The 19,604-nt window shown below is 39.0% G+C and overlaps 1 protein-coding gene across 2 annotated transcripts in view; it reads left to right on the top strand.

Annotated features, from left to right (window-relative positions):
* Nucleotides 1-19,604, top strand: part of arhgap23a (Rho GTPase activating protein 23a) — a 74,596-nt gene that overhangs the window by 7,818 nt on the left and 47,174 nt on the right. The window contains exon 1 of one of the 2 annotated variants that reach the window (XM_079611447.1): nt 250-470. The exons of the other annotated variant lie outside the window; for it this stretch is intronic. Within the exon in view, the coding sequence (XP_079467573.1) occupies nt 417-470 (54 nt within the window). The 5' untranslated portion in view covers nt 250-416. Of the gene's footprint in view, nt 1-249; nt 471-19,604 lie in introns of those variants that run through there. 2 annotated transcript variants of the gene reach the window in all.

The raw sequence follows: 19,604 nt of genomic DNA, 5'->3' as shown, positions 1-19,604 counted from the left end.
GGGCTTTGTTTTCATGGCCTTGAACGCACCGCGCTCTGGCGCCCGTCACGCGTCCAGCTACGTCATAGTTTCCGAACGCGCGCAAACGCAACGCGTCGTGTTTTGTAATGCCCGCGTGCTGCCGCCAGAGGGAGCTCCGCGCTACTCGTCACAACCCAACACGCAGATTAATCCAGCGCGTTGGTGCTGTAGTGGGACAGGCCGGTGGAAGAACTGAACGGATTTGCATCGGGGCGAGGGAAAAGGGAGGGCACTGCGGGCAAACAACGGGAAAGAGTCGAGTGGAAGGAAGAAAACTGGATAGGTGAACGCCACGGTTTAAGATAAAGCGCTCATACTTATTTAATACATATCTTAATCGCGACCCCCCGAATCCCCCTCTCGGTATCCCCCTGCAAAACAAGTTAAGCTGTCCAATGAATGGAGTTGCATTTTGCCTTGTTGGAATACCTCCGTATCCAGAAAACGAAGTAAGTGCAAGAGCTTTCCTCACTAAAGCGAAACGCGCTGAGCGTCTGATGCTCTGCAAACGTTTGTGTAAAGTCGAGTTAAACATCATTCTGTGTGTTGAACGGTGTTGTATTAATCAGAGAGCATGATTTCCTAAGAGGATTAAGTAGCGTGGATACAATGTGTACAAACAGACCGCTATTCCTACAGAAACTCCTTTTAACTCTCAGCTTGGGTTAATAATCACATTTTACACTTTAATAGTGTATGAAGCACGTATTTACCACGATATTCGACTGTAGTAGCCGTACTTTAACATCACTCGCACATTGTTGTTATTGTTGTTGTTGTCAGTATTCATCTGCACAGCCTGTCAATCAATCACTGTCTGCACACGTCTTTCATTTATTTATCGGAACGTGGTTTAACAAAAAAATAATGTGTACAGTTTGTTAATGTTGTATGCATTATGTGCATGAGTGATATTCATCTCAAAAATGTGTTTTTTCTCGTTGTAACGTTAAGTGAAAATGATCAACGTAATTAGACTGTTTTTTTAATGATAGGCCTACACAGTTTTTATATTTTATTTGAAGATTATTAAGTTTTTTGCTATCTTAAATATTCATGTTTGGATCTGTTTCTCTCTTTAGACCATAGATCTGAAATTGGTAAAACTGACTATTGATTGATCTCATAGTATCAAACTATATATTCTGTTTTTGTTTTTGTTTTTTTTAGAATAGGCTATTTGACTACTGACATTTTTAAAACGATAAATTAATTATCTATTTTATTTCTCAAACTTTCTTTGTCTAAGCAGGCTAGTCTCCTTCATCATATGTCTGCTTATTTACTAGGAGAGAAAGAGGAACCGTTTATGTGTACCGCTGTATATTTGAGTGTGTGTTGTCCATGTGTGTATGGGTGCACACATTACAGCATCACTGGCCAAAGCAATAGCTTTACTGTAAGTCTCAGATCTTTTCGCTATCATAATTCTTGTTTTACTGTCAGAGGTTTTCCTCTTCCCTTTTATGGGACCCTTTTGATGTGAGATGAGGAAAGAAAGAAATGTGTATGCGTATAGTCATCCAGGCTAAATGTTTCTTTTTGCATCATTAGCAATAGAGCTGAATCAGCGTGTCTGTTCTGTGTCTAATCTAAAGACTACCATAGTAAAGATTACCACACTGCTGGTGTTTGCAAGTCAAAATGGCTTTAGAGCTCAGGGGCATTAGTAAAGAGATCCACAGCTGCAGTCCTTCACATTAACTAATGTGCCCTTTTAACTGCCTATGCAGTATAAAAGTGATTTTAAAAAAAAAAGTGCTGCATGACTAGAGGAAACAGAAAGAAAGGATGTTGTCTTCCCTTTTAACAAATACGTTGGAAAACCTCAACACCCATAATATATTAGGCATGTTGCCATCCAACGCCACTCCCACCAATGCTATGGATATGCTTACCAGAGTCAATTACCGCCATGCTTGAGTAGGAAATACTTCTTAGCAAACTTTTATTCATAGTGGTGTCGACTTCACTTGTTACGGGGGAAAGAATTCAAAGAGTAAAGGTTTAGCAGGAGCAAGTTACTTTCGGTTTCCAGTGAAAGATCCAGCGTGTTGCAGGCAGTGGCTAAAGGCGGGAAAGGATCATAAATAATGGAGAGGACGCCACAACGGTAGATCTGAAAAACCTCTGTGTTTATAGTCAACATTTCAAACTGGATGACTGTCAACACAGTGACAGTGTTTTAGGGCAGACGGAGTGGATAAAACTGAAAGAAACTGTCGTTCGGTCAGTTCCGCTCGAAAAGCGGCGTCACATACAGATGAGAAAGCTGTTGCTATAGCCTAGTCTTCCATTTTAGTGCTGTTTTAAAAGTAGACATATTATGATACAGGTTTCAGTGATAAATCTACCCTTGCAATAACTGTTCTGTTAATAACCCTCTGTTGATCCGACTGAATGGGGATGGGGATACAAAAATGCATAAGTGTAATCTGTAGTTTCAAGCACATGAAAGACAGACCGAAGTCGTATTCACAAACTGTGGGAAACTCAGAATTCTGGATGATGCACAAGTTGTCGAATTTGGAAGGTTCGTGTTGATTTGAAACATGGTGGAAGCACTGATCTAATATAGACAAGAAAAGTGGAAGGCAAGTTTATAGTGAATGCTTAAACGTAATTGCTCAACTTTCACAGTTAAGCTTTAACAAAAACACTTAGTTATGATACCATCTGTAAGTTAGTGATAAAAAATAAATATTGTTAATAATTTTTAATTTAAATGTATTTATTTAGATTAATTTTCGAGGTACATGCTTCCCACGTGCACATGAAGGCAGCATAAGGACATGATTCACTAATGTTGGATTACCAAAAAGAGTCCAGATTTTGAACAGTAGCTATATCTTTTTTTTAGCATTTGAAACTTGACAGTTTTATTTTTCTGAAGCATTTTGCTTGAAAAATTAACATCTGCTATCTTTTTTTAAAATAATTAATCTTTCGATATATGACATTCATGCATATTTTGTGTAAAAAATTGACTTTTGGGGGATTCTGTACGTTGCGAGACCTATTGGCCCAGTTGAGGATTTTGTTCATTATCCATTATGTGACAATGTAAAACTTATAATGTTATTGACAATAGTGGAATAATAATCGTATAGAGTGTGACAGTAATATATGTAAGTAATAATCTGTTCCCAACCAACACAAACAAAGAGAGACAGAAAGAGATATTTAGGACAAGAAAATGTCATGATTTTGTCCTCTAGTCCTTGAGTTCTCTAGTTCTGAGACAGGATCATGGCAGACCCATGTTTGTATACACATGGCCCAAACCAAAGACCATGTGTTGTACACAAACATGGGTCTGCCATGATCCTGTCTCAGAACTAGAGAACTCAAGGACTAGAGGACAAAATCATGACAGAAAAGATCAGGGAGGGAGATTAAAATATATTATTTTCTCATTATGGACTCAAGTAAACCCAAATACACTTGAGTGTGTGAGAGTGAATGTGCTGCTCTCCCTCCCAGTCATGCCTAATTGAACCCTGATTCAATTATCACAAAGCGGTTATAGGCAGAGAGGAGGGAAAGGAAAGAAGAGGACATGAGAACACACTTCGCTTCATTTAGAGAGATCAGCCGACTGCATTTAGTGTTCACAAATATCAGATCAGAGCAGTCAGTCATATGCACTCCAATAAACACATTCGAAACCATTGTCAGTCTGTATTATTTAATTTGCATGATCTACATTATTGAATTATTGCATGATCTATATTGTTTAGTCATGCAAAGAAACATTACACAACTGCGTGATTCCCCACTGCTTTAAAAACACAATAAATGGCTAATTCGTTTCAAGACGGCAGCCTAGAAGATCTGACTCGATAGAAGGATCTCAGAGTTGTACATGAGCAGTTTGGTTAGCACTTGTGTATCCTAAAAAGCCCTATTGGGATCACTTGCTCTGCGGTATGGAAAGAGTTTGTGTGTGTTTGAAAGAGAGAGAGAGCTCAAAGTTTAGGTGTCTATGAGAGAAAAGATGTTGAATGTTTGGAGAGCAGAGGTCCATTAGCACTTACACTGTTTAAACATCATTACATCGGCCTCTAGACTCTCAACTCACTTTATCGGTTTCATTCGTTCTACACTACCATTTAAATCAAATGTTTGGTATTATTATTTTTTAAATGTATATGTAAAAAGACTCTGCTTACATAATTTATTTGATCAAAAATACAGATAAAACAGTTAATATTGAAATGTTATTACAATTTCAAATAACTGTTTTCTATATATTTATAATATATTTTTACAATTAATTTCTGTCATTGCAAAGCTGATGGAAAAGTCTTCAGTGCCACAATATGATTAAAGATATTAATCTCTTGACAGCACATTATTTAATTTTGATCAATTTAATGCATTTTTGCTGCATAAAAGTGTTAAATTAATACTGACCAAGTAGGCCAATATTCTGTGGGGTCTAAATGTCTATAATCATATTCAGTTTCCCTCACATTCTACTAAATGTATTGGTATATTGTATCATCTCTTTGAATCATCTTGTTGAAGAACATGATCGTCAGGTTTGACACAAACTGTAGGTGGATGGATGATCAATTGATGGATTGATGGGTGGAAAAGGAGACGAGGACAAGAGGCTAAATGTTTCGATGGATGGAAAGATATCATTTAGAAGGAAGTTCATTACGAGCGATTCAGGGATTTTGATTGGTCAGACTTACACAGTAGGGAGTGTTTTAGATCCTCTCTCATCTCATGCCAGTTTAATGCTTCTGTGAGTTCAGGAAATTGTGTGGTGAATCAGGAATTGATGCACACTGATCCATGACGCTACAAACCCACATTTAGAAATGCTTCCTTTCTGAGAAAGGGTGGTCTGGGTGGGGCGAGATGACACACACCCTCCGCCAGTGATTTACAGAAACAGAAGAAGAGAATAACAGGGATGGCGAGAACTAATCGAGCAGTTCTGCTCATCAATATAGTGTCTTCCTGTGACACATACGTTAAAAACAGCACTGAGATACAGATACGGTTATGAAGCTACTTCAATAACGCTCCACCCTTCAGATATCGCTGACTCATCGTATTGAAATGCAGGGGCACAGTGTAAAACATGTGTGAGCAGTATGCTGTTATTCACTGCAGTATTGTTGGGACTATTTGAAGAATGATGGCTGTAGGCTTTAGATGTTGAATGCTGAGGCCCAGATGGGCGTCGACCTCCACCACTGCTCCCAGTGGATGACGGCACTCACATAATGGCTGCTTATTGATCTCAAGCTCTCAAGCTCTCAAGCTCTCCTTCTTCCTCTGTGTCTGTCTCTATAACCTAATGCGAACCTGACGAACAGGGCCGGCCCGAGGCATAAGCGAACTAAGCGGCTGCTTGGGGCCCCGTGGCCACCAGGGGGCCCCCAATCGAGTTTTTATTTTATTTTATTTTTTTTACACATATTAGATAACTTAAACGAGTGACATAAATGAATGAATGAATAATTCATGACAAGCGAATTCTGATTTTACTATCAATAGGCTATACCTGCTACAACTGCTGCTGTGTCTGCCAGCGTTTGAGTCAAGCGCATAATCTCTAGACACCTCGCGTGCATAGACAATTCGTGGGTGGGGAGACTTCTGTGATGAAAATAGACTTTAACTTTATTAATATGGTTTTAATAATCTTCATAATGTAACCGGGCGTTCGTATAGGGTTCACCTAACACTAACAGAAATAAGAAAATAATAAACGATAGCAGTTTGAAGTCTTCTCCACTTTATTATATTCCACACATCAGATCACTAACTCCAAACCCCCGCGACACTCCAGTACCAAGTGCGCATCTACGGCAAGCCCCGAGGGGAAAAATACATTGCATAGGCACACATATACAACTAGCGCCAGTACATCATTATTATTGTAACAGACTTTGTTGGATTCTGTCATGATGCAATCCAACAAAGTCTGTTACAATAATAATCTATAAATAAATTAAAAAGATTTTGAGGACAGTTACACTGTCAATAATTGTTATTGTTGTTGCTGTTATTATGTTTCTGATTTCTAAGTTTTGTCATTATTTTAGCAAATAATTGAGAGAGTTAGTAAAAGATTAAAGTAAAAGTTAAACGTTTTAAAAACAAAAGTGAAAAATGTATGCATTTCATTATTTAAGTATAATTTTTTTTGTAACATTCTATTTTTGATTATATCCATGTTTGTCTATTTTGGTTTTATTTTGTAGTTGAAGACTGCACATTTATTGCACATTTATTGCACATTTGTAAATAATTTATTTATGTTTTGTGGCAGTGTGTTTTCAGAAGTTTCAAAGAGTTAGTAAAAGAGTAAAGTAAAAGTTAAAACTTTTTTATTTAAGTATCTATTTTTTATTAAGTATTTATTTTGTATTAATACATAACCTCACTGTATTAATTTATAATGTCGCATTATAGCGTGACATTTGTGTCAATAATCGTCAAGCACAGGTGACTCCGCGTGGTGGGAGGGGGCCCCCAAATCAAATTCGGCTTAGGGCCCCCAAAAGGCTCGGGCCGGCACTGCTGACGAACCATTACAGAAGTGCTCTTGTTAGTCATTTGACTGTCTCGGTAGCCTGCAGTCACTTCAGTGACCTGTGTTTGATGGGAATAACCGTGACAGTGACCCAGTGACCCTGCATGTCCACCTATCTTTTCCAGCAGCTCATGTGACTTAATTGACTCATGAGCATGCTTGTGTATATGTTCTTTATGGGTTACAGTCACACTACAGTATTACTTACAAACATTTACCACATTAACGACTGTTTCTACAAAAATACTAGTTACTTTTACAGTTGCTACTGCAAAATGATGGTATATTAGGGTGGTTGACTTAAGATTTAAAGCAACATATTATACTTCATGTTATTATACATATCTAAAACTATTTTAAACAATGTTTTTCTATAATTAGTACTTATTATGTAGTATTCTTATGAGCTTTGCCACACTGTAATAACAGTTTACCAGAAATTTTGCGTAATTAAAAAATATATAGTTACAATGCTTTTAGTACATACTGGTGTCTGTGTATATTTCACAACTTCTAATCATATATTTCATTAAGTGAAATAATATTTTAGTTATTTTACCAAAATCTGCTTTGTACCTTAAAAGATTGATAACCACTATAATAATACAGGTGTTAAAATGTAAATCAGAGGTTATTACAATGTGATCTTCAGACGAAGCTTTCTGTTATTTTGTTTTTCTTTTTGATGATAAATGGTTAATAATTTAATGTAAGCAAAAAATAACGAATAATAATAACGAATATCCTAAATTATACCCTGAAACCACATCATTCTGCAGGTATTGTAATTTCTCCAAGATTTCTTTCAGTCTTGCAAATTTGCACATTTGATTGTAATATCGGAGCAAAAGCCAAAACTTTCCATTCCTGTCAGGATAGTGTGGGCAGAGGGCAATTTTTGCTTGAGTGTGATGAAAATGCCTCTCTTCCCACTGGATTGCATTCCTGTGTGCCCTTCAGAAAGAGAGAGTGGGAAACGAGAGCAGAATTAAAGGAATAGTTGGGCAGGGCTGTTGTGTTGTGAGGAGAATCACACAATGCCTCTCTCTTTCAGCAGAAAACAGCAGCTTATACAGATCCGCTTGTTGATGTGGTACACAGCTGTGTGTGTGGGGAAGAGAGAGAGAGAAAGAGAGGAAGGAAGAGAAGACTGATCAAACTGTATATTTAGCTGTAACTCAGTGGGCATTATGTCATTGTCAAGAGTTTATTCATTCCAGTGACTCGAATCCTCACCTAAAAAGTTATCCTTTTTCAACCAGTAATGAGTGATTCGTTCACAGATTAGTTCAAACGGATTCATTCATATTCATAAAAAAAAATTGATTGATTCCGGAACAAAACATACTCCAGTAATCTTTGTTGTATTAATTTTAAAAAACAAACACACTTTCTTTTTTTTCTTTTTTTTTTACAATGGACTAAGCGATAGGGCTGGGCGATATGGCCAAAAAAAAATATCACGATATTTTTTTTTATATCAGTCGATATCGATAATTATCGATAAATGTCAAATCTTTATTTATTTCAAGTTTAAAGACAGATTTGTACTCCTAAGTGAAAGCTGTAGAAACCAGAGCGTTGTGTTTTTAAACTACTCTTTATTGTCAGAACATATCATGACAAACACTTGCCAAACAGGTGAACATTCACAAATCCGAGGTAGAACATTCAAACATTTGACATTTTTCCTTAACAAAATAAATATCTTTATTTCAGTAGTATTAGCTTGAGTTAGGATGCAGATTTACTTTATACAATTTATGTTCATTAACAAAAACAGTAACATCTGTAAAAAAAAGTAACAACATTATTTTTATTTGGTAAAATGTAATATTCTTTAGTTTTATTCAAATTAACCATTGGTCATCCAGCATCATGCATTTAGATCATGATAACCACAGATAAAATGTAACTTTATGGTTTCTATTGTAACTTTATGGTTTCTATGGTATTTATGAAAACCAGTAGCCTAAATACATTATTAAAAACTGTAATTATATTCCATTAGTCCTTTAATACATTGTCTACATTAATAATATTATACAATTCAATATATATTTATCCCACATTTCATGGTGCAGTTAATATTACTAGGCTAACGTTACAGTAACGTTAAATCCGTGTTAAATGATGGGAATGTGTAGACGGAAAAGCCTTCTGACAGTATCGCTGCGCACAGTGCTTCTCCTGTTCGTCAGCGCGGTCTCATCTGCCTTTAAACTGGTTTAAATCACTGAGACATTTGTGTTCCTCGCTGAATTCAAGCGCTCTCACTGGATCTAGTGACCGAGACCGATCAGAGTAAACACGTCTGCTCGAGTGAGCTCGCGCTGCCGTTTGGACTTTGAGCCGAGCGGATAAACGGTCCGTGTGGCGCGCGCGGTTCAAATGAGATTCGTTCCGCTTTTGGCGCAAAAAAAATTATCGAACATTTATCGAACTCTTGATATCGTTTTATCGAGAAAAATTATATCGCGATAATTATCGTTATCGTTTTATCGCCCAGCCCTACTAAGCGACTTTATAAATAGTGTTTAAGCATCATAAGCAATTTCTCATTTATCAAGCAAAAAGTCAACAGTAGCCTATGGGTTATGAGTGTCAAAAATTACTGATAACCACATACATTACAATGACTAAAGATGTTTTTGACACTCATAACCCACATAGGCTATTGTTGACGTATTGCTTGATAAATGAGAAATTGCTTATGTTTAAATTGCACTATTTTTAAAGTCTCCATTGTAAAAGAAAGAAAGTGTGTTTGTTTTTGAAATAAATACAACAAAGTTTACTGGAGTATGTTTTGTTCAGGAATCAAAAAATGTTTTTTTAATGAATATGAATGGATCCGTTTGACCTAATCTGTGACTCGAATCCTCGCCTAAAAAGTGATCCTTTCTCAATCAGTAATGAGTGAGTCGTTCACAGATTAGTTCAAATAGAGTGTTTAGGCATCATAAGCAATTTCTCATTTATCAAACCAGTGATCAAACAATAAGTCAACAATAGCCTATGGGTTATGAGTGTCAAAAACATCTTTAGTCATTGTAATGTATGTGGTTATAAGTAATTTTTATGCATACATAAATTGGCCCCTTTTTTAATTCACGTGCCGATCTCGCAGTCTGGAGATCCTTGTTCTTCAATATGCCTCAATTAGTTTCTTTCATGAATAAGATGCTTTGTTCATTGGGACACACTTTAGATTAGGGTACAATTCTCACAATTAACTTTTGCCTAAAAAAACTCCTAATTACTGCTTATTAGGGGCGTTGTTTTGTTTTGGTGTATATAGGATTAAGAGATGTCGAATATGGTTATTCAGAATAAGGCATTAATATGTGCTTTATGAGTACTAATAAACACCCAATATCCTAGTAATATGCATGGTAATAAGCAGCTTAATAGTGAGAATTGGACCCCTCAGTAGCTCCAACCAATGGAATTCTTCTTTAGTGGATGAAAAAATGACTAAACGAAAACAATTTGTTAACATAAATGATTTGTCCAAAAAAACACAGATGTGTTCATGACTGAAACACCACTAGTGCTGTTTTTATTCTTCTGGGTAGATGGTGGAACAAGGTCAAATACAGTCCGTGTGCGGTCACCCTTTTGCGTGGATCTTTGTGTTTGGATATTCTGAGTTTATTGGTTTGTCCTTAACAACTTGCAAACTTGTCAGCAACCTCAGCATCATGTTTATCATTGTTTAGACAAATACACCGTTTGATAGGCTCAAGTTCTGTATATGAATAAGCACGCAACCCTTGCCCTATAAACACAAACACCCCTCTCTCTGAGTCTGTGTTAAGGGATAAGATGTTTTCCCCTAGGGAAGCATGTCCAGGCAGGCCGGGATTGGAGCCTGGGACTTGCCTCGCTGGAGCGTCTGATGTAGAGATAATTCGAGCGTAGGGTAACAGCAGCCCGAGGGCAGGGAGGACAGCTCTCCGATCCTGTCATATTCTTCATTAGTTATCCATCAGAATTCATCCATCAGAGCAGTATTCTACACTTTTGCAGCAGTTTATTTGTTCTCTGAGGGCCGCTGATATATTTATTAAGGTTATTTTGATTAAAAAATGTATATCATTTAGTTTAAATGACAATTTTCTATGTTTTCTCAGACTTTTAGAACTAGACATGTCTTAAAAGATAAAAAAGTAGACAAAAAAAAACTCTTAATGACCCCTGGTTGGAATTTCCAATGTACTGCTCGAAAACAGGCAACAAAAATGGACTTAAAGTTGGACATCCAACTTGGAAACTCATGTGGAAATCAGATTTTGAAAAGATGCAAATGTATAGCCTACAAAGTTTGGGCTCAGTCATTTTTGACAGAAATGAATACTTTTATTCAGCAACAGCAAGGATGCATTAAATGTATCAAATGTGAAAGTAATGAATGTTACAAAATATGTCAAAATGTCAAATAAATGCTGTTCTTTTGCTTTTTCTATTCATCAAAAAATCCTGAAAATAAATGCAACAGGGTTTCCACAAAAGTATTAGTCCTAACATTGCTTTTTCAACATTGCTAATTGTAAAAAAAAAAAAAAAAGTGAACAATGTTTTCAACATTGCTAATGATAATAAAAGTTTCTTGAGCATCATATCAGAATGATTTCTGAAGAATCATGTGACACTGAAGACTGGAGTGATGCTGAAAATTCAGCTTTAACATCACAAGAATCATTGCATTTTAAAATATATTCAAATAGAAAACAGTATTTAAAAAATTGTGATATTTCACAATATTGCTGTTTTACTGTATTTTTGATCACTTAAATGCTTCTTAGGTAAGCAAAAGAGACTTTCAAAAAATAATAACCATCCCCAAATTTTTTAATGGTCATGATGTCAAGCATACAGAGTTGTGAGAATTGCTTTAAAAATGTATTCGGTTCCGTTACAGTTACAAATGACTTACCGGTAATAAAAAATATTCAGTAACGTAATCCAAGCACCACAATAATTGAGCATGCAGTATGTGGCTCACGTGAGTCAGATTTAGATATCCGCACCTGATCGTCACATTACAATTATTCTAATTCTCAAAAATGTGATGATATGGTGTAGACTGAAGTAGACTGAAGTAGACTGCTTTTAAATGAACATTTAGCTGTTTAAAGTAAGTTATTATTTGGCAAAATTGCATTTCCTTAATAGACACAGTCTATACTCCCTTCAAACATATCACTGCGTCTTCCCGAACACACACACACACACACGGAATTGAATGCGTTCATCCCAAGCAAAGCTGGATATAGACTTTGAGTTTATTGTCATATACATACAGCGCTTCATGGATATAACAGTTATCCACACATTATGTCAAAATACTCATTTATTTCGTTTTAAGTTAAACCATTGTAATCCCGATTGTATTCCAATTTTTACTAAATGTAATTGTAATCTGATTACTTTATTTTTTTACCTAACTTTTTTGAATTGCAGTTACCAGATTTGTGTAGATCAAACCCTGCAAACAAAGTTCTTACATAACATGACATTCTGCTGAATACGGAATAGACACTGATGTGTAAACGTAGTTGGTCATATAAGTGCTCATGGTCGTGACGTCCATATGATTTATGAATGACCCATTTTTGCAGCTTAGTTTCCATCAAGTCTGAGTGGATCAGTTAAGGAGCTTTGCTTCATTAACATTAAAGTATATCAACATCAAACTCTTATTAATTTCAAAGACCAAAATCCAGCTTTCTCTGATATGGCCCCTTTAACAAATCTCAGCAGTTCGTGACCTACCTTTGTCAGTAAATCATCTCTTTTTGACGTTTAACTTGTTTTTCTTATTGGCTGTGCTGTGATGTTTGTTATTTCCATCGCTGACATTCCACCGTACCTCCGTCTCCTCCATCTATCTCTTTAGCTACTTTCTTTTTCAAGATCAGTCTCTTCTTTAAGCTGTTGCCTTATTTGGTTATCTCTCAGCTGAAATCTATGAATACACATTTCCCTGCCTTCCTCTTTCTCCTTCCAGTCATCCTCTCTCTCTTTCAGCTGTTGGTGTGGGTCTGACAGTTGTGTTTTTAACACAGGAGTGTGTAGCTGAGAGCTCGCAGGAGTTCCACAACCTAGTGAGCTGCCTACTTAGGAAAAAAATATTAGTGATCATAGGTATGCTTGTGATACAAGGCAGTTTAAAAAATATACTGTATGCAAATAGCAAAACTGGTTTTGTTTTACATGGCTGTCAAACAGAGCAGTTGTTGGACAGAATAAGCTACAAAGAGGACTGGGTCAGGTATCTGAATAATTTATAAATATTAAAAAATTAATGCTTATAATATTTATTTATTTTATTAATTTTTAAGTTATTTGAACATTCAAGTGGTGCAACCAGCATTCAGAAGAAGAAAAAAATGATATCATAGAGACCACTGCAGATCCTCATGAATGTGAGTCAAGATCATTAATTCTCTTAAAATACCAGATAATAATAAATAAAAAAAACATTTTAAGAAATGACGATTAAGATGTGTACACTCAAACATTTTCTTATGTTTTTGAAAGAAGTCTCTTATGTTTACTAAGACTGCATTTTATGTATTTTGTATTTTATTTCACTTCAGTGTCACATGATCCTGCAGAAATCATTCTATGCTGATTTGCTGCTCAAAAAAATATTTCTTATTATTATCAATGCTAAAAACAGTTGTGCTGCTTAATATTGTTGTGGAAACAGTGATACATTTTTTCAGGATTCATTTACAGAAAAGTTCAAAAGAACAGCATTTTAAATGTCTTTACTGTCACTTTTGATTAATTGGATTCATCTTTGCTGAATAAAAGTATTAATTTTTATTTGGCCTCAAACTTTTGAATGGCATTGTTCATCCACATCATATTCAAGAGGTTAAGAAAATGTTTTCAACAATTTAGAGTCATTTTGATTTTTTCCCCCCAAATCATATGAAACTAACATAAGTCAAAAGTACGGCTCTGCAAAACTAAGAGACTATCATAAGATTTCCAGCAAATAAAAATTCCCCGTCAGCCATGATACACAGCAGGAAGTGCCCACATCTGTAATCAGCATTGGCGTGACTCCTCGGCCAGCTCTGCTAACCTGAATCTCACATGGCAACATGAAAGGGCCTGCGGGACAAAACACCTCCAAGAACCCATTTTATACACGCACAGAGACTGTATCTCTGCAAAGTCCTTACAAACAACAGGAAAGAGTTCATAGATGGGTTGATAGTGAGGTTTATTTTCAAAATAATGTCTGGAACTTTGTGTGTGTTTATGTTAGAATGTGTGTCATTGGGACAGGATACCAAAATGTTCTCTGTGTGTGTGTGTGTGTGTGTGTGTGTGTGTGTGTGTGTGTGTGTGTGTGTGTGTGTGTGTGTGTGTGTGTGTGTGTGTGTGTGTGTGTGTGTGTGTGTGTGTGTGTGTGTGTGTGTGTGTGTGTGTGTGTGTGTGTGTGTGTGTGTGTGTGTGTGTGTGTGTGTGTGTGTGTGTGTGTGTGTGTGTGTGTGTGTGTGTGTGTGTGTGTGTGTGTGTGTGTGTGTGTGTGTGTGTGTGTGTGTGTGTGTGTGTGTGTGTGTGTGTGTGTGTGTGTGTGTGTGTGTGTGTGTGTGTGTGTGTGTGTGTGTGTGTGTGTGTGTGTGTGTGTGTGTGTGTGTGTGTGTGTGTGTGTGTGTGTGTGTGTGTGTGTGTGTGTGTGTGTGTGTGTGTGTGTGTGTGTGTGTGTGTGTGTGTGTGTGTGTGTGTGTGTGTGTGTGTGTGTGTGTGTGTGTGTGTGTGTGTGTGTGTGTGTGTGTGTGTGTGTGTGTGTGTGTGTGTGTGTGTGTGTGTGTGTGTGTGTGTGTGTGTGTGTGTGTGTGTGTGTGTGTGTGTGTGTGTGTGTGTGTGTGTGTGTGTGTGTGTGTGTGTGTGTGTGTGTGTGTGTGTGTGTGTGTGTGTGTGTGTGTGTGTGTGTGTGTGTGTGTGTGTGTGTGTGTGTGTGTGTGTGTGTGTGTGTGTGTGTGTGTGTGTGTGTGTGTGTGTGTGTGTGTGTGTGTGTGTGTGTGTGTGTGTGTGTGTGTGTGTGTGTGTGTGTGTGTGTGTGTGTGTGTGTGTGTGTGTGTGTGTGTGTGTGTGTGTGTGTGTGTGTGTGTGTGTGTGTGTGTGTGTGTGTGTGTGTGTGTGTGTGTGTGTGTGTGTGTGTGTGTGTGTGTGTGTGTGTGTGTGTGTGTGTGTGTGTGTGTGTGTGTGTGTGTGTGTGTGTGTGTGTGTGTGTGTGTGTGTGTGTGTGTGTGTGTGTGTGTGTGTGTGTGTGTGTGTGTGTGTGTGTGTGTGTGTGTGTGTGTGTGTGTGTGTGTGTGTGTGTGTGTGTGTGTGTGTGTGTGTGTGTGTGTGTGTGTGTGTGTGTGTGTGTGTGTGTGTGTGTGTGTGTGTGTGTGTGTGTGTGTGTGTGTGTGTGTGTGTGTGTGTGTGTGTGTGTGTGTGTGTGTGTGTGTGTGTGTGTGTGTGTGTGTGTGTGTGTGTGTGTGTGTGTGTGTGTGTGTGTGTGTGTGTGTGTGTGTGTGTGTGTGTGTGTGTGTGTGTGTGTGTGTGTGTGTGTGTGTGTGTGTGTGTGTGTGTGTGTGTGTGTGTGTGTGTGTGTGTGTGTGTGTGTGTGTGTGTGTGTGTGTGTGTGTGTGTGTGTGTGTGTGTGTGTGTGTGTGTGTGTGTGTGTGTGTGTGTGTGTGTGTGTGTGTGTGTGTGTGTGTGTGTGTGTGTGTGTGTGTGTGTGTGTGTGTGTGTGTGTGTGTGTGTGTGTGTGAACCCCATAGAGAGTTGCTATCTGTTTCAGATGAGCTGCTGTTATCTGCTCAGAGCTGGGCTGGAAGCTCCTAGGGGCTGTTCTGTTATGGTTGAGTGCCATCGTCTGGATGATTCGGAGGGCACTACTTTATAATTCAGGGTCCAGAATTAACACTTGGCAAGCAGCTAATGCGAGTAAATGGATTTTCTAAGTAAATAAAACTGCCTGCCAGTTGGCTGAATACTTGAACTAACGCATTGTTTCGTTTGTAAGAATAAAAACTGGACCCTCTCTGTTTTCAGTGATGCAAGTTATTAAAATTAAAAAAGCCCAAAACAGTCTGATAATTAAAACATCCAGGTCACCTAGATAATATATATATATATATGTTTTTTAATGGTAATGTATATAATGAAAAAGTCAAATAAAATTGTATGGCAAGGAAAACACAGAAGTAATTGTTATAGACTACATAAATAATAATACAACATATTATAATAACAGTAACAATCTCCAGTAACCATGTCTGGATTTGTGGAGGGGCAGTGACCCAGGACCTCAGACTTTCAGGACAGGGCCCTCCAAAACCTCAGGCAGTTTGACCCGAGGCTTCCAGAGGACTTACAGAATCAACTGACAGGACCATGATCTCCTCTCCTCTCTTCCTCTCCTCTCCTCTCTTCCTCTCCTCTCCTCTCCTCTCCTCTCCTCTCCTCTCCTCTCCTCTCCTCTCCTCTCCTCTCCTCTCCTCTCTTCCTCTCCTCTCTTCCCCTCTCCTCTCTTCCTCTCCTCTCCTCTCCTCTCTTCCTCTCCTCTCCTCCTCTCCTCTCCTCTCATCTCCTCTCCTCTCCTCTCCTCTCCTCTCTTCCTCTCCTCTCCTCTCCTCTCCTCTCCTCTCCTCTCCTCTCCTCTCCTCTCTTCCTCTCCTCTCCTCTCCTCTCCTCTCCTCTCCTCTCCTCTCCTCTCCTCTCCTCTCCTCTCCTCTCCTCTCATCTCCTCTCCTCTCCTCTCTTCCTCTCCTCTCCTCTCCTCTCCTCTCCTCTCCTCTCTTCCTCTCCTCTCCTCTCCTCTCCTCTCCTCTCCTCTCTTCCTTTCCTCTCCTCTCTTCCTTTCCTCTCCTCTCCTCTCCTCTCTTCCTCTCCTCTCCTCTCCTCTCCTCTCCTCTCTTCCTTTCCTTTCCTCTCCTCTCCTCTCCTCTCCTCTCCTCTCTTCCTCTCCTCTCCTCTCTTCCTCTCCTCTCCTCTCCTCTCTTCTCTTCCTCTCCTCTCCTCTCCTCTCCTCCACAGTTCTACAGATGTGAACACACACACACACACACGGAAGAAACATGTCATCCTTGCAGTCCAACATTATAATTTACATCTGTTAATTACACAGGGTTGAGTGAACTAAAGGGGCCCAACAGAAACAGAGAGCCTGTCCTGTGAGGGAGGGCGCTGGGCCATTTCTGACCACAACAAGCCCCTCTCTCTGCAGAGCGAAGAGTGAAAAGAGCGTAATGGAGAGCAGGAGATGGCGATAGAGAACTGGAAAATTGTTGTAAAGTGAATTGAAAAGAAGGTGGACTTAATATCGCCAGAATCAAAACTTGGTTAAACCTTGCATACCCAGGTTTTCCCAGGGCTTTTATTATTAGCTTTTAATTCTTTATTTTATCTTTCTTATGAACAGATCTTTCAGAAGTTAATTTGTAAGTGTATTTTTCACATAAATTGGTTTTAAATATGACAACCTCCATGACTGGAGGACACAGATCTCTAAATAGAAACTCCCAAAGTTTGTTCTTGAATGTAGGGTTGTGTAAAACCAGTCGACTGAACGATACTGCTGCACATGACATTAGAAATAGTTTTTCACATTCATTTAGTTTGTTTCATGCCAAACTGGCATGACAATTATCAATAAACAAACGTACTTGACATCAACAACACAGATCCCATATTGACATCCAAAGAAATTATAAAATAACCTCTATTATTTAAACCCAGATGTGCGAGTGTTTGCTGTGATAACAAACAGCAATGCCTTGATGTGTGGCTGCTGACTAACGTTGGCTAACTTTTATTTTGAGGAATTCTGTTTATAATCGGCTATTGAGTTTGCTGTGCTACCTGGTTTCAGTTTATTTTAATGTTGTTTGTCATTCATCAAAGCTTTATTAAGGACGCACATGGTCCAACCACAACCACAAACAGTAACAAAATACAAAAAAAATATACAAAACACAATATCACATGCTTACATATAGGCTAAAACGCCAATGGTTCCACATACTAGAGGAGAACCTGATTGGACTTTATAATCCGCCGTTATAATAGCGATCCGCCGTTATAATAGCGATCCGCCGTTATAATAGCGATCCGCCGTTACAATAGCGATCCGCCGTTACAATAGCGATCCGCCGTTACAATAGCGATCCGCCGTTACAATAGCGATCCGCCGTTATAATAGCTATCCGCCGTTATAATAGCGATCCGCCGTTATAATAGCGATCCGCCGTTATAATAGCTATCCGCCGTTATAATAGCGATCCGCCGTTATAATAGCGATCCGCCGTTATAATAGCGATCCGCCGTTATAATAGCGATCCGCCGTTATAATAGCGATCCGCCGTTATAATAGCGATCCGCCGTTATAATAGCGATCCGCCGTTACAATAGCGATCCGCCGTTACAATAGCGATCCGCCGTTATAATAGCTATCCGCCGTTATAATAGCTATCCGCCGTTATAATAGCGATCCGCCGTTATAATAGCGATCCGCCGTTATAATAGCGATCCGCCGTTATAATAGCGATCCGCCGTTATAATAGCGATCCGCCGTTATAATAGCGATCCGCCGTTATAATAGCGATCCGCCGTTATAATAGCTATCCGCCGTTATAATAGCGATCCGCCGTTATAATAGCGATCCGCCGTTATAATAGCGACCCGCCGTTATAATAGCGATCCGCCGTTATAATAGCGATCCGCCGTTATAATAGCGATCCGCCGTTATAATAGCGATCCGCCGTTATAATAGCGATCCGCCGTTATAATAGCTATCCGCCGTTATAATAGCGATCCGCCGTTATAATAGCGATCCGCCGTTATAATAGCGATCCGCCGTTATAATAGCGATCCGCCGTTATAATAGCTATCCGCCGTTATAATAGCGATCCGCCGTTATAATAGCGACCCGCCGTTATAATAGCGATCCGCCGTTATAATAGCGATCCGCCGTTATAATAGCAATCCGCCGTTATAATAGCTATCCGCCGTTACAATAGCGATCCGCCGTTACAATAGCGATCCGCCGTTACAATAGCGATCCGCCGTTATAATAGCGATCCGCCGTTATAATAGCGATCCGCCGTTATAATAGCGATCCGCCGTTATAATAGCTATCCGCCGTTATAATAGCGATCCGCCGTTATAATAGCTATCCGCCGTTATAATAGCGATCCGCCGTTATAATAGCGATCCGCCGTTATAATAGCGACCCGCCGTTATAATAGCGATCCGCCGTTATAATAGCGATCCGCCGTTATAATAGCGATCCGCCGTTATAATAGCGATCCGCCGTTATAATAGCTATCCGCCGTTATAATAGCGATCCGCCGTTATAATAGCGATCCGCCGTTATAATAGCGATCCGCCGTTATAATAGCGATCCGCCGTTATAATAGCTATCCGCCGTTATAATAGCGATCCGCCGTTATAATAGCGACCCGCCGTTATAATAGCGATCCGCCGTTATAATAGCAATCCGCCGTTATAATAGCTATCCGCCGTTATAATAGCTATCCGCCGTTATAATAGCAATCCGCCGTTACAATAGCGATCCGCCGTTATAATAGCGATCCGCCGTTACAATAGCGATCCGCCGTTATAATAGCTATCCGCCGTTATAATAGCGATCCGCCGTTATAATAGCGACCCGCCGTTATAATAGCGATCCGCCGTTATAATAGCAATCCGCCGTTATAATAGCTATCCGCCGTTATAATAGCTATCCGCCGTTATAATAGCAATCCGCCGTTACAATAGCGATCCGCCGTTATAATAGCAATCCGCCGTTATAATAGCAATCCGCCGTTACAATAGCCGGGGCCGGGTTCGTCAATGTTGAAATTATGCTGTTTGCAGAATCTAACACGCTACACATACATCTGTACATGAGATTGCGCAGAACAGGTAGGCACGCCAACACTGGACTTGCACTACTCCATCGTGAACCTTAAGCAACAGCCTCATTCCGTCATTATATGCTACATTG

Source organism: Phoxinus phoxinus, assembly GCF_949152265.1.
Source record: "Phoxinus phoxinus genome assembly, chromosome: 1".
Lineage (NCBI taxonomy): Eukaryota > Metazoa > Chordata > Actinopteri > Cypriniformes > Leuciscidae > Phoxinus > Phoxinus phoxinus.
Note: the sequence above shows the minus strand (reverse complement) of the source record. Positions and strands in the feature narration are given on the sequence as shown.